This window comes from Eufriesea mexicana, unplaced genomic scaffold (assembly GCF_001483705.2).
Source record: "Eufriesea mexicana isolate 0111107269 unplaced genomic scaffold, ASM148370v2 scaffold19417, whole genome shotgun sequence".
In the NCBI taxonomy this organism is placed as follows: domain Eukaryota; kingdom Metazoa; phylum Arthropoda; class Insecta; order Hymenoptera; family Apidae; genus Eufriesea; species Eufriesea mexicana.
In genome coordinates this window covers 15911-31367 of record NW_016926651.1, presented here as the reverse complement: position 1 = coordinate 31367, position 15457 = coordinate 15911, and the positions used below count along the sequence as shown (strand labels likewise).

At 40.1% G+C, this 15457-nt stretch overlaps 1 protein-coding gene across 1 annotated transcript; it reads left to right on the top strand.

Moving 5' to 3' along the window:
* The first annotated feature begins 6555 nt into the window (after positions 1 to 6555).
* LOC108554368 (histone-lysine N-methyltransferase SETMAR-like) lies at positions 6556 to 8088 on the top strand. The gene is made up of 2 exons (XM_017909628.1): positions 6556 to 6688; positions 7031 to 8088. The coding sequence occupies exons 1-2, from the start codon at positions 6556 to 6558 to the stop codon at positions 8086 to 8088; spliced, it is 1191 nt and encodes a 396-aa protein (XP_017765117.1).
* Positions 8089 to 15457: the final 7369 nt, after the last annotated feature.

The following is a 15457-nucleotide window of genomic DNA, read 5'->3' as shown; positions in this document are numbered from 1 at the left end:
CTTGCAGCTCTATTATTATCCGTTTACTGTATATATATAGTTATGCAGTTGTGTGTAAGAGATGTTCGGAAACTAGCAATTCATTTCCTAATAGGTACTTCTGCAGTGAATGTACACATTGTTTATAAAAAAGCAACGTATCAGAATATACAAATCGGAAAATTCCGATAGCTTATAGTTCGGGAGTGGATGAAATCCAAAAACGCAAGGCCCCGAGCAATAAAGAAGGCGTCTCATCACCTGCAAATTCGCAAAAATCCTCAGGGCAAGTCTATTAGAAGAATGTACATTCGGTGCTACGCAAAACAGGCAAACTCTCGAACGCCAGGACGCAAGAAAAAATGCGCCAAAGACTACAAAACGTATTGTCCTAAATGTTCACAGTCACCTCAATTATGTTTAAAATGTTTTAACGAATGACACCATAACTAATAAAATGTTATAATACTTTAAAAACAAATTTAAATATAAGCATATTTCTAATGTTTCTTTTTGTTTACTTTATAGTTTATCGTTACTTTCTGTTGTATATACTCGTCATAATTGTGTTAGAAATAAAATTTCTATAAAATACCTCAAAAATCCTGTTTTAATTGGACGAAGAATGTGTCACCCGTTTACGGGTGACGGGGCCCCGTGGAAACATAGCCGTCACCCATATCTGGCTGACGTGGCGTTCAACGTGTTAAATGTTAACGTCCCCGAAAAGAAAACAGTTGAATTTGTGATCCACGGGATACACGATGAACAAGTTAGGATGAGTTTAACAGCATCGAATAAAGAGACAATCCCCGAGCTTACGCGTTGTTTGGAGGCGTTCACGACAGGCAAGTCAGGGAACTCAACGGGGGTCAAGGACAGAAAAGGGGTGTTAAGTGCGGATGATAGAAAAAGATAGAGCTAGACCGATAGAGAGGGAGGTATGTTTTGGCTGCGGGATATTAGGCCACAAGAGGACTAATTGCCCGGTTGCCGAGTAGACCGAACAGGGAAGCTAAGGACGATCGGGGAACCCACCTGAAGAGGGACGAAAAGGGTGTAAAGTATGCGTACTACGGCAAAACGCGTCATAGGGAGAAGCAATGTTTCAAGAAGCAGAAAATAGATCATAAAGGTCAGGGATCTTGACTAGGCACGAAAGCAGATTCGTTGGACCGGAAGGACAACGAGTCTGCTCCAATGCACGTGTTGGAGCTCGAGGATAGCGGGGTAAATAAACCAATAAAAAAATACATATTAGGGGAAGAAGAGGTGCTGTATACGATAGACTTAAGTAGCCATTGCTCAATTGTTAGGTAAAAGCATTGCTCGACGACTGAAATTAAAGTTTAAAGAGACAGATAAGATACTAACAGGGTTTAATCATTCGTTGGTCCTACCTCTAGCTCCCTCGAAGGTAAATGTTCGGATCGACGATATTCCCTTCGGAGTCCAAGTTTTGATAGTTCCCGACGAGCAACTATCGAAAGAAGTTATCACTGGTCGCGATATTTTGAGTAAATAAGGGATACAGGTGATATCCGACGTAACCGGAGTAACATTCACGCTGAATAGGGTCGAAAACCACGATAACTGGGTAGAGGTTAACACGGTGGATGTAGGTAATGGGAAAGCAATAGGAATTAACGATATATGTTGCGGGGAACTAACAAACATTCAACTGAAATATTCTGTTGAACAAATACCGACACTGCGTTTCTATACACTTTAGAGGTCTAGGCAAAACGTCTGCGACGGAAATGAAGATAGAACTGAAGGATGATGAACCAGTCTATCATAAGCCTTATCGATTGTCCAAAAGTGACAAGGAAAAGGTTACGGAGTTAGTAAGGGAATTAGAGAGTAATAGGGTATCGTGCGGGAAAGTACCTCGCCGTAGAGCAACCCGATGGTGCTCGTTCGGAAGAGGGACGGAGACATGCGTATGGCAATAGATTACAGGGTCCTCAATAGGAAAACTAAACTAATTCAATTCCCGCTGCCAGTTATCGAGGATCAAATCGACGAGTTAGTTAGGTAACAAGGACCTGTTTACCTCACTGGACTTGATTTCATGGACTTGATTTTTTCACTGGACTAGGCGACTAGCGTACTGAAGGAATAAAAATGTTGCCAAGGAGCAAAGCGATTAGTTATTAAAATCCTTCCTACACATGTATAGAAATATGAGTGTGTGTGTGTGTGAGGATGAGCGACGCTTGAACTGAGGTATGAATCATCATATTTAGTACGTAAGGAGTACAGCAGAGGTTAAAGACCTGTATACCAAGATCATTAAAGCCAGTAAAATAAAAGTAATATCTTTTACTAAAAACCCAAAACCTTATCAAAGAAGATCTTGATGAAAAAGAGCAGGAAATAAATGATGGAAGTGCAGCCACGAATGAGTGTTGGGGAAAAGAAGAATTGTTAATTGATGACATGGACTGCGACTATCCTGTTTCCTTGTGTAAGTTATTCGTCACGGACTACATATTAGCAATGATCGTTTAGCAAACGATTAAATATGCTATAGAATACATGAATAACTTTGCATCTAGCAGCAGAAGACACCTACAGGCCTGGACGCCTGTTACAAAAGAAGAAATGAATACCTTTATTGGTATCCTGCTTATCATGGGTGTAGTGCGGCTACCTGAAATTAGATTACATTGGTCTCAAACGTACATGTATTCGAACGCACGTATAAAAAACGCGATGAAACGCGATCGGTTTATATCAATATTGAAATACATTTTTCCGATAATTCCACCGCTAGAACTGAGAACCGTTTGTATAAACTGCGAAATATTGTTGATGCAATCGTTCACACCTTTAAGAATACTATAAAACCAGGTAAAATTATCGTAATCGACGAAACCATGGTTCCGTGGAGAGGACCGCCTCAGTTTCGACAATATATTCCAGGCAAGCGGTATAAATATGGCATAAAAATTTATAAACTGTGCCTTCCGGAAGGATACACTCGCAACATTCATATTTATGCCGGAAAAAATGAAACCGCAATAGTGAAAACACACGCGCACGATGTAATGATCACATTAATACGAGCATTATTATTTACCGATGGCTGCATACTATTTACCGATGGTTGCATACTATTTACCGACAGCTTTTCGTAAATTAAAGAGCGTCCTATATACTAGGTTTTTAGGATAGTTCTATCTGCGTTTTCACTGCGGCGCGGTTTCCCTCCTGGCTTAACTCAGTTTATGGTACTACCTGAGTAGGGAAATGGCAACTATCGCCCAAAATGCTTTTTTTTTTTTCCTGTCAGCTGTGTGCACGGGCCATGGAGACCTTCGGTTGGATCTCATATCCATGCCAGACCTGAAGTGGCCCAAGAAGTATATAACTGGGTAGAGGTTAACACGGTGGATGTAGGTAATGGGAAAGCAATAGGAATTAACGATATATGTTGCGGGGAACTAACAAACATTCAACTGAAATATTCTGTTGAACAAATACCGACACTGCGTTTCTATACACTTTAGAGGTCTAGGCAAAACGTCTGCGACGGAAATGAAGATAGAACTGAAGGATGATGAACCAGTCTATCATAAGCCTTATCGATTGTCCAAAAGTGACAAGGAAAAGGTTACGGAGTTAGTAAGGGAATTAGAGAGTAATAGGGTATCGTGCGGGAAAGTACCTCGCCGTAGAGCAACCCGATGGTGCTCGTTCGGAAGAGGGACGGAGACATGCGTATGGCAATAGATTACAGGGTCCTCAATAGGAAAACTAAACTAATTCAATTCCCGCTGCCAGTTATCGAGGATCAAATCGACGAGTTAGTTAGGTAACAAGGACCTGTTTACCTCACTGGACTTGATTTCATGGACTTGATTTTTTCACTGGACTAGGCGACTAGCGTACTGAAGGAATAAAAATGTTGCCAAGGAGCAAAGCGATTAGTTATTAAAATCCTTCCTACACATGTATAGAAATATGAGTGTGTGTGTGTGTGAGGATGAGCGACGCTTGAACTGAGGTATGAATCATCATATTTAGTACGTAAGGAGTACAGCAGAGGTTAAAGACCTGTATACCAAGATCATTAAAGCCAGTAAAATAAAAGTAATATCTTTTACTAAAAACCAAAAACCTTATCAAAGAAGATCTTGATGAAAAAGAGCAGGAAATAAATGATGGAAGTGCAGCCACGAATGAGTGTTGGGAAAAAGAAGAATTGTTAATTGATGATATGGGCTGCGACGATCCTGTTTCCTTGTGTAAGTTATTCGTCACGGACTACATATTAGCAATGATCGTTTAGCAAACGACTAAATATGCTATAGAATACATGGCATAACTTTGCATCTAGCAGCAGAAAACACCAACAGGCCTGGAAGCCTGTTACAAAAGAAGAAATGAACACCTTTATTGGTATCCTGCTTATCATGGGTGTAGTGCGGCTACCTGAAATTAAATTACATTGGTCTCAAACGTACATGTATTCGAACGCACGTATAAAAAACGCGATGAAACGCGATCGGTTTATATCAATATTGAAATACATTTTTCCGATAATTCCACCGCTAGAACTGAGAACCGTTTGTATAAACTGCGAAATATTGTTGATGCAATCGTTCACACCTTTAAGAATACTATAAAACCAGGTAAAATTATCGTAATCGACGAAACCATGGTTCCGTGGAGAGGACCGCCTCAGTTTCGACAATATATTCCAGGCAAGCGGTATAAATATGGCATAAAAATTTATAAACTGTGCCTTCCGGAAGGATACACTCGGAACATTCATATTTATGCCGGAAAAAATGAAACCGCAATAGTGAAAACACACGCGCACGAGGTAATGATGACATTAATACGAGCATTATTATTTACCGATGGTTGCATACTATTTACCGACAACTTTTCGTAAATTAAAGAGCGTCCTGTATACTAGGTTTTTAGGATAGTTCTATCTGCGTTTTCACTGCGGCGCGGTTTCCCTCCTGGCTTAACTCAGTTTATGGTACTACCTGAGTAGGGAAATGGCAACTGTCGCCCAAAATGCTTTTTTTTTTTTTCCTGTCAGCTGTGTGCACGGGCCATGGAGACCTTCGGTTGGATCTCATATCCATGCCAGACCTGAAGTGGCCCAAGAGTAACACGCCATATCGGGTATCTCCCCGGGCGTACTCCTTAAGCCTACTAGGGTCAAGTGTAGGTTGACTTCCTCCGCTGATTGGACCTTGCTTTTTTCATTGGTATGCTGTTGATTTAAATTCGCATCCAACACCTGCCGTTATATCCAAAAAGGATCAGGTCACGGCATAGCTGCGCAAAGGCGCCGAAAGCTAACGAAACAATAGTTGTCAGCTGTGTGCCAGTCGTCGCTAGAGAGTCTTCGGAGAGAGCCACTGCGTGTGCTTCGACTTCTCTAGTGTTTTTTTCCATCTTCTGTATACGTAGATATTTTGTTTGTGCATTTCAATAAACTTACATTTTTTCTACCACATAACCCTGTTATTCTGCTGTTGCTTATTACTAGTGCCTAGTAAATTAACACCTGTAACACTTTTATACGAGTGTCCCTTTAACCGAGGACCTTTTGCAAAAAAGAACATTCATTTGTGGGACTGTAAAAATGAATAAAAAATTGCTACCGCTGCAAGCAAAGCAGAAAAAAAACCGGGGTGGCTTCATTAGTTTGCAAAATCGGAGCGGTGTGAAATTTTTGAAATGAACAGACAAAAGGCCAGTGTGTATGTTAAGTACTTCGAAAAATCATAGATGTATTATAGTTTGAGGGAAAAATAATAAACTAAATCCAGACACTGTTTTTTCTTTATAATGAAGCTAAGAAGGGGGTTCATTTATCCGATCAAATGTCTTCGTATTATAGTTTGCGAAGAACGGTAAAATGGTACAGGAAAATCGTTATAGTTAATATGCGGGACATCCCTCGTGAATGCATGGTACATTCATAAAAAATGGGGAACTAAAAGAATTTCAATTTTTAAATTTCGAGAAACAATTATCAATTATCTATTAAATACAATGAATCCCCACAGCGAAGAAACGCGCAGCGAAAACGAAGTACTGACAAAAAAATATTCGCATTTTCTGCAATCGTACCAAGGGCCCGCGAGAAAAGAGACAGCGTTGCAAATATTACAAACGCTTGTCTAAAACAAAAGGTAGGCAGTATGCCGCAAATAAAGCGAAGAAGGTAATAAACTACTGCAATGGTTGTAAAGGCCAGCCGGCACTCTGCCTACCATGCCTTAAAAAATTGCATAAAAAAATTAAATAATTATGTTAAGCTTATAATATTAAATTGTCACGTTTTTACTACTGAATTTTTGTTTTATAAGTTATGTTTATAATGAGATAAAATAACATAAACCTATTTTGTAAAAAAGAAGTGCGACCCACGGTGATGAAGCCCGGCATCAACGTGTCAACTCAGCGCTTGAAGGGTTAACAACGATCCTAGAATAATGCATATGCAAGGATTGAAGCGGGTGCTGAGATACCTGAAATGCTCATTGAACTATCGGTTGGAGTATGCACATAATTCGAACAAAGGGAGCGCGTGTGAGAGTGATGTGTTATGGAATAAGGGCATCCGACGTTAAATTTTTCACTGGTATTTTAACCCCGAACGCTTCAAGTGTGCCTTCTCAGGCACCACCGATAGGCAGCGTTCTACTCCAAATGTATTGTTGGGACGTTATCGGTAATTGTTACAAATAAAAAGTAATACTCCTCAGTCAACAATACGCCTCAGGCCCATCAATTTTTCAATTATGTCGAAAAGGAAAAAGAATTATCTTTGTGAGGAAAATACAGACAGTGACGATGACAATTTTGATTTTCGCATCTATAATTTGGGTGAAGTGAATGAAGTAAATTTTGAAAGGATTAATAATGGGTGAAGTAAAAAGTTCTGAACGTTTTTCGTTAGATGGCTTTAGCGAGCCATATCTCACGATGAATACGTTGCATCTTGTCATTCTATACTGCGACTTAAAGACGACATAACGCTTTAAAAAAAGTTCTTTGACAATTTTGTGTTTAGTGAATCCAGTTAGTGTTACAGCGTTCCAAAGTAGAGGTTACAAAGGAGAAAATTCGATACATTCTTCAGTACCACTACGACCAAGGGGAAAAAGCGGAGCAGGCGGCCAAAAAAATTTGTGCTGTTTATGGACCCCCAATATAGTATCGAATGCAACAGCAAAGCGTTGGTTCCAACGCTTCCGTTCTGGTCATATGAACGTCGAAGATGCGACACACTCTGGTAGGCCAATCGTCGAAAATTTTGATAAAATCATGGAAATCGTCGAGTCAGACCGGCATGCGAGCACTTATTCCATTACCCAGGAACTGAAGATTAGCCAGAAAACCGTTTGGAACCATTTGCATAAGGCTGGTCTCAAGAAGAAGCTCGATGTATGGGTGCCACACGAATTGACGCAAAAGAACCTTCTGGAGCGAATCGATGCCTGCGATTCTTTGCTGAAGCGTAACGAAATCGACCCATTTTTGAAGCGGATGGTGACTGGGGATGAAAAATGGGTCATATACGAGAACAACGGGCGCAAAAGATCGTGGTCCAAGCGCGGTGAGCCAGCCCAAACGATCGCCAAGCCCGGATTAACGACCAAGAAGGTTTTACTGCGTGTTTCGTGGGATTGGAAGGGAATCCTCCACTATGAGCTGCTCCCATCGGGCCAATCACTCAATTCGGACCTATACTGTCAACAACTGACCAGATTGAAGCAGGTAATCGACCAGAAGCGTCCAGAATTGGCCAATAGGAAGGGTGTTGTGTTCCATCAAGACAACGCCAGGCTGCACACATCTTTAACGACGCGCCAGAAGCTCCGAGAGCTTGGATCGGAGGTTATATCGCACCCGCCGTATAGCCCAGACCTGGCACCAAGCGGTTATCACCTTCTCAAGCATTTGCACAATTTTCTTAATGGTAAAAAACTCGTCTCAAGAGAGACTTGTGAAAATGAGCTGGTCAAGTTTTTTACCAATAGGGACGAGAACTTCTTCAATCGCGGAATTATGAAATTGCCTTTAAAATGGACAAAAGTTATCGAACAAAACGGCGCATATTTGATCTAAATCCGAAAATTCTAACTTTGTTAATTTCATCGTCGAACTAGAGAGAAAAAACGCTCAGAACTTTTTACTTCATCTATTAGTTTAGTCATTTTCCCTTACTCGCCATTTTCGAAGTCGAGAGAACATTCTAGTCAACCCGGGACTAGGTCTAAGGTCACCATCACACCTCTGCCTTCAGAAAAATCTATAAAGACTTACGAAAACCGGACGGAAAAATTATTGTGGTCGCATAAAATACCAGTCTGTCGAGTTCTCAAATGTATATTTTTAATAAACTTATTTTATTATAAATATCGTGAATTTTTCCGTGACGAAAGCAACGACTCCGAAATGTACCACATCGAGTGTCACGATAAACAAGTCGACGTTGAGCGTCGATGATTACGTTCTGGGAAAAACGCGAGAGGTAGATACAATGATGAGCATAACGGTAAAAGACGGTAGATGACGCTCTGCCAGCAAAAGCAGGAGCGCTTGGCACCTGCGGAGGACATCATAAGCGCTCAAGTAGGGGAATGGCTATGGGACAAAAGAAGAAATGGTAATTGATTATGTAATAACGGATGAAAGGGGAGTGGAGGGAATAGAAAGAACAGAAGTGGGAGAGAGAATTGAGTCAAACCATTTTCCGCTGATTGTTACCATCAGGGGCAAGGGTGAGTCTGTGAAGAAAGGTATATGAAAGGAAAAGAAAAGATGGCGAGGAGATTGTGGACAGCGAAAGGTGCAGACAAATTTACGGAAAGAACAGGAACGATAAGGAGAAACGGAAGAAGCATAAAGGAGATGATGGACATGGATATAGAGAAATTAAGAAAGGCATTAAATAGGAAGCAAGAGGAAGGAAAGAGGAAGACTGTATGGTAGAACGAGGAATGCAGGGAAAAGAAGACGGAAGTGAGGAGAAAACTAAGAAAGCTGGAGAAAAGGAAAGGAGCGAAGGGAGGAATACCAGAGAGTAAGAACAGAATACAAAGAGATGTGTGAAAAATGGAAAGAAATAGAAAGAGAGAATTTTAAGAAAGAGATGGAAGAGGCTAGATTGGAAGAAGATGTAAGGAAAGTGATGAACATGAGCTATGAGCTTCAAGTCCTAGCCATAGTGAAGTCCCTCAAAAAGTTTCGGGTTTATTTATTAGAGTCCTACTTCAAAATCATAATAGACTGGAAGGACTTCGCGCTGACAATGACCAAACGCGACCTGTGCGTGATGAGCATTGCACGGTGAGAAAAACTTCCACTTGCTGGAAGAATTCGACTACACCATCGAACACCGCCCTAGCAGCCGGATGGCTCACGTAGATGCACTAAGCAAGAACCCTCTACCAGCGCGTTTCCTAGTGAACAAGGGCGCCGATAGCATGACAGCGAGGATCAACAAGGCACAGGATGACGAAGAGCTACGGCGGATTTCTGATCTGGTCAGGCCAGAGAAGATCGACGACTATGTGGTAAGGAGAGGACTCCTCTTCACGGCGGTCGACGAAGACATTCTGCTTGTAGCTGTTATAGCCACGTACAAGTGATAACATTTATTGTGCATATCGTCGTCCTATGCATCAGCGAAAGTTTTGCTCATTTAGTAGGGTAAAAGAGAAGCCTTCGCTTCAGGCTTAGACAATGACGATCTTAACACATTGCCAACCACTCGAGGAAATCTCACCGTTTTGTAAAATGTCAATGCACGACCGATCGGGGAAATCTCCCCGCTTGACAATGCAATGCAATGGAGTACTGCATACAGCCTGAGGTACCCCTAACTCAAAATATAATCAAAATACAAGAATTTGCGGAACTATGCGGAACTATGAGGTTAAATAGAGGAATTCCGATAGATTTAAAACGAATTAAAATGAAAGAAGGTGAAACAAACTTTGCACGCAAAAATAACGTTTTGTTACAACTTTGGCAAGCTAATAAAAGGAAAAAAGTGAAAACAATCTCGACAATACATTCGGCAAAAATGATAGATTTCACGACTCGGTGAGGAAAGGCAATACCCAAGCCTGAATCTGTTGTAGAGTACAACAAATTTATGAAAGGTGTTGTTAGAGCCGATCAATACCTGTCATATTATAATATTTTGCGGAAGATTACAAAAATGAAGAAAAAAGGCTACATTATATTTTTTGAATTGCGTTCTTTTTAATTCATTCTTCGTGTATAAAAAATTAAATAATACGAAAATAAATTATAAAAAATTTTTACTCCAAGCTGCAATACAACTCATAAAAGAAGGGGATATGTAAAATCTGGACATTATGGAAGAAGAACCTTCGACAAGTAGGGAAAAAACAAAACCATCGCCAAGATTTGATCCACCGGATAGGCCTTTGATGGATACGAAGAAACCACAAACTTGTCCCAATTGTTACTGGGAGCAAGAAAAAATATCCTCACAGACAATGTAGAGTTTGTTCTTCTAATAAAAAAAAAACTGGATATACTCGCTATATTTGTAAAAGTTGTGGAGTACCATTGCACAAACTTTATATGTTTCGAAAGATATCACACTTTACAGAATTACGAAATTTTACAAAATACGTGCATGGGCGAGAAACGAGCAGTTCAAATGAGAGTCCTGTGAGAGTCAGTATGAAAGGTTACAGCATCTAAATTAGTTCATAATAAATAGCAGTTTTATTATCTACCACCGTCTTTTTGCTGCCTCCTAAATAATTCCTACATAAATTGGGGGCTCAGCCGGGATAGATGCAGCAAGTGGGAATTATTTGAAATAAGCGACGGTAGTGCCATTTATTCCTAAACCACCTCGACGCCTAATGAGCGGCGAAAAGGAGTCAGTTCGCTTACGCCTCTCCAACGACACGGGTGTCTTACCCAAAAATCTAGCCTTCAGTTTTCCGCATCTGCCCCCTCCCCCGCACATAATAAAGTCCTGTTAAGAAAACGTAGTGCTCTTTTCACTAAAAGCCTCTCGTCCTCCATCTTCAAATCTCATAACCATGGTCGTCACACGCTCTCCCGTACGAATAGTTCCACCCACCTGATCGCGTTACAATAAGCGGCTGACGGATGAAAAGACTACCCGGGATTGCAGCGTCTAAGGTCAGATTCTGACAAGGATGGCCGAGTGTAAGATATTTTTAGGACGTAGACTTAGAATTAAGCACTAAAAGACTCGTTACGGTCTTTTAGTAGACAATTTCTAAATGCTGAGCAACTCGTGAGCCGGTATTTACTTGTTTATTATTGTAGAAATCCTGGACGAGCTCCCAAAATATGTAGAAACCCTGGACGAGTCCCCAAAATGTTATAAGAATTCCGACGTTATGTGGAATGAAGGTGAAAGGTGATGAGATGAAGTGCGAAAGACGAAGTCACTGCTAGCAAACCTCCGATAAGTCTTCACTAGGCACCTACGTCTGACAACTGACTAACATTTACCTCTTAACCGACGAACTCGCACTTCTAACTACTCACTAATCTCAACTAACTTGACAACTCACTGATAATCAACTGACCGACGATCAACTAACTAATTCGCACAACCAACTAACTGAATATCAACTAACCCTCGTCATCCAGAACGGACCCTTTTAAAGCCCGTTCGGAAGACAAGCACCTCCCCAAAGGAGGAGGAACTTCCTCCGCCAAGATCAAGGGCGGAGCAAACTCCACCAACCGAGTTAGTCTCTACGAAGGGTCCGGTCCCGGTTTACGCTGGGGAAAGGCTGAGTTGCGTGAAACCACCTCACGTAACCTGGCCCCGACCTTCCACGGTCTATCTGCCAGCCAGATCCTAAGTGCCGAAACCTAATAAGCCTAAATAGGCTTTTCAACGACGCCTCGTGACTGGTGACCCGGGACAACATAGAAATTCGACTACAACAAATGAGCAAATAAACCTCGAGGCACGTACTGTTCGGCATTTAGGATTTGGCTATTGAAAGACCGTGATGGGTCTTTCTGTTCTTTATATCTATTTCCAAAAATTATCTTACATTATGCATTCTAGTTAAAATTCTATATTTCCTCGGATCACACGAGGCATCATTCAAAAGCCTAATTTGGACTATTAGACTCGAAGCACTTAGGATCTGACTGCCGGATGGCCGTACGAGGTCGGTGGGCCAGGCCGTACGAGGTCGGTGGGCCAGGCCGTACGAGGTCGGTGGGCCAGGCCCACGTGAGGTCGCTTCGCGCCCGACTTTCTCCTGTCGTAAACCGCGAGTGATGCGGCCGCGGTTACCTCTCGGGAAGGGTCCCCGCGAGGGTGACCATTCGTGGGGGCTAACTCGGAGGAAGGAGTCTCCTCCGCCCCTGACCCTGGGCATGGAGGGAGCTCCATCTCCTTTGGGGGAGACGCTTGCCTTCTAGACGGGCCGCTCACTTCTCGACGCCGGTGAATTTCCCGCGGGTTCTACTAATTGCTGATGGTCATACTTACGTTATTCTTATTATTTAAAAAGGCACTAATATTTGAGACTAACGGAACATCTGCTTAAAGAATGTCGAGAAAAGACGATTGGAAGAGTTAAAACAGAAGTATAGTGTTAACACGTTGAGTGCTACGTTAGTTCCTGGGGACTGACAGTGAACTTTCCGTTCAGGCGGCGTCAGTCTCCAGGGAATGACAGTAGACTTTTCGTTTGGACGGTATGGATTCTAGGAACTGACAGCGAATTTTTCGTTTGATCATCATCGGTGCGTAAGACTGGCATTGTCAAGGATTAAATTATCAATGACAATTAATATATTGTAAAAATTTAATTCCCTCTGCTAAAGTAAATCTTTTACACTTCCGTGGCTTTTTTCGAATGATCGTTTCTTGGTGATCGCCTTTTTGCCTTTCTGGCATTCCCCACCCCATTATCTTCTGTTTATAATTTGTATATTTGTGCATTGGCTGTACCATTCTCACAGTCCAAACGACAAAGTGAAACAAAGTAAACTTCTGCCCATTACCTTCAGTATACTTGAGCGCCCGACATCAAGTGCTCACTAGCTGCCGCTTGAGCGGAAAGTATAGCAACAAAATCGGCGCCGCATTCAATGTGTTAACAGGTTCACGCCGGCGCTGATTTTTGTGTTTCTCACAATGAGGCGACGCGCGTAGCCATGCACTGCTTGGAGAAGAGAGTGTAATACCACCGATAACACCACACCTCAAGATGACATTGTCTGGTAAACATCCGACACCCGAAATAACTTCTGATTCCAAGACTCAATCCCCACCACATCATACTGAGCTTGTATAAATATCACTCTGAAATAAACGAAGACCAGTTGTCGATTGTTAGTTGGCTATAATAATACAAATCTGTTTTACGTCTCTTGACCTAACCCTTGTTACTAATACGGTATAACTTCGGTACAATATAACAACCTATAATTGAAATGGAGTAATACGTTTCTCTTTTCAAGAGTTTGTTTTATTTTGGTTAAAGTGGCCTGGTTCATTAAAATACGCCTATCTTCCATTTTGGATTCCGAGTTCTTTATTTTTATATAAAACCTCGTATTGTCCAGTGACAAGAGCATGAGCCACCGGTTTGTACACACCGTCCGATGAGTGTGAGCGCCACCGGTGGTACATGCCGGCGTGAACGTATTAAAAGGGACTGTTCTGGAAGTCAGTTACAAATATAGTTACCGAGTTCTCGAATTGTCAGTTAAAATTAACCCTTTGCACTCGAGAGGCGCCCTTCAGTCGCCATTTGATAAAATTTCGAAGCTCGATATTCATTAATATATCAAATTTAAAATAATTTAACAGTGTGGAAGGTATCGAAATTAAATAATTCTACGTGTTGATTATTATACGATTTCTTATTTAGTGCTCGGAAAAATATCGTCAGCCTTGTAACAGAAAATCTTTGAACTCCTATTCTTCTTCAGCCAAGAATCGTCGAGTGCAAAGGGTTAAAACTAGTCGTCGAGTGATCGAATCAGTCGCATAGTCGACAGTCGAGAGTGAAGAGTTCGTTAGTCAGCAAGTCACAGAATGAAGTCTTGTCAGAGATTTGTTAGCAACGACTTAGCTTCAAGTACTTCATTAAACTACCTCCACTTTGATCCCCTACAGTAGGTTCTATAAAATACGGATGAGGTAACGTAATGGTGTGAGAATGTTTTTCTTTAACGTAGTAATCCTCCTTATCGAATAAATAGCGAATTGGATCAACTAAAATATAAAGAGTAGGCTTAACCACTTGCGGTGCAAAGAAATTCACGGTTGCGCGTGCCAGAACTTAAATTAAAATAATATTTTTGTTTCCTTTTGTTTTGTGTTGTACATACATTTATATCTTTATTAAATGTAAGTTGTTTATGTAGAATTAAAAAAAAAATTGTTTTTAATAAATTTTCGGAACATAACTCCCCTTTTTGTACTGGCTCTAGGTCTCATACAACACGGTTTCACACAACACGGTATTTTCTGCGAACCTATCTACCGTGTTATAGGAGGGTTACCTGTATTCTCAAATTAATCAAAATTAGTTTATATGGATTTAGTAATGATGAATTGTGTTGATAATGTTCATTTCATGTTAATAATTTGACGAAGCCAAAGTGGAAGTTAATTAAAATTTGGTAACATGAATTTTTAAATGAAAACTGAATTCTGCTTTTTATAGTTTTTGAAGTAAGCATTATTGTTCAAAATACTTGGTATGGAAGCTACTTAGGTGAATAGATCATCTAAAAATGTGTACGGTATGAATGTGCAAAAGATGATACTGGGTAATGAAGAAATTATCTTTTGTCTAATTAATATATATCTAATTTCATTTTAATTTATAGTAAAAAGTTGTAAGACTATTAATTTGAAAGAATATGGGGCTACAAACGAGAATTGTGAACATTGTTTATTGGCTGTTTGTTCGCAGTTGTGAATGTTATATTGTCCAACATAGAAAATATAAATATTCGTATGTAAGAATATTATTTAAAATATAATGTATTCTTATTTAAATTTTTAGCAGTGACTGATTTTTGCATTAAATTATAATACAAAGGAAATTAGATGTAATATTTGAAGTAAAGTTTAGTAATTAATATTATAAAATATTAATTTTTGAGTTATTCTGCAAATGTTGAGAACAATGTAGTCGGACTTCCTATTATATTTATAAATATATTATGGGTGTATATATATATTAAAATTTTAATATCAATACAAAGTAATGCAGTCTTTATATCCGGTTAAATGCAATTTCAGATTCAAAACGTTATTCGGATATTTTTATCAACAAGTTTTGAAACTCGAATTTGTAAATTTGTATTAAATTTGTATTATTTAACAGTGTGTATATTATATAAAAAAATGTTTCTTTTATCCTACATTATCCGATTTATGCTTTATAAATCAATTCTAAAGTATCTATGATTTTAATTAACACAT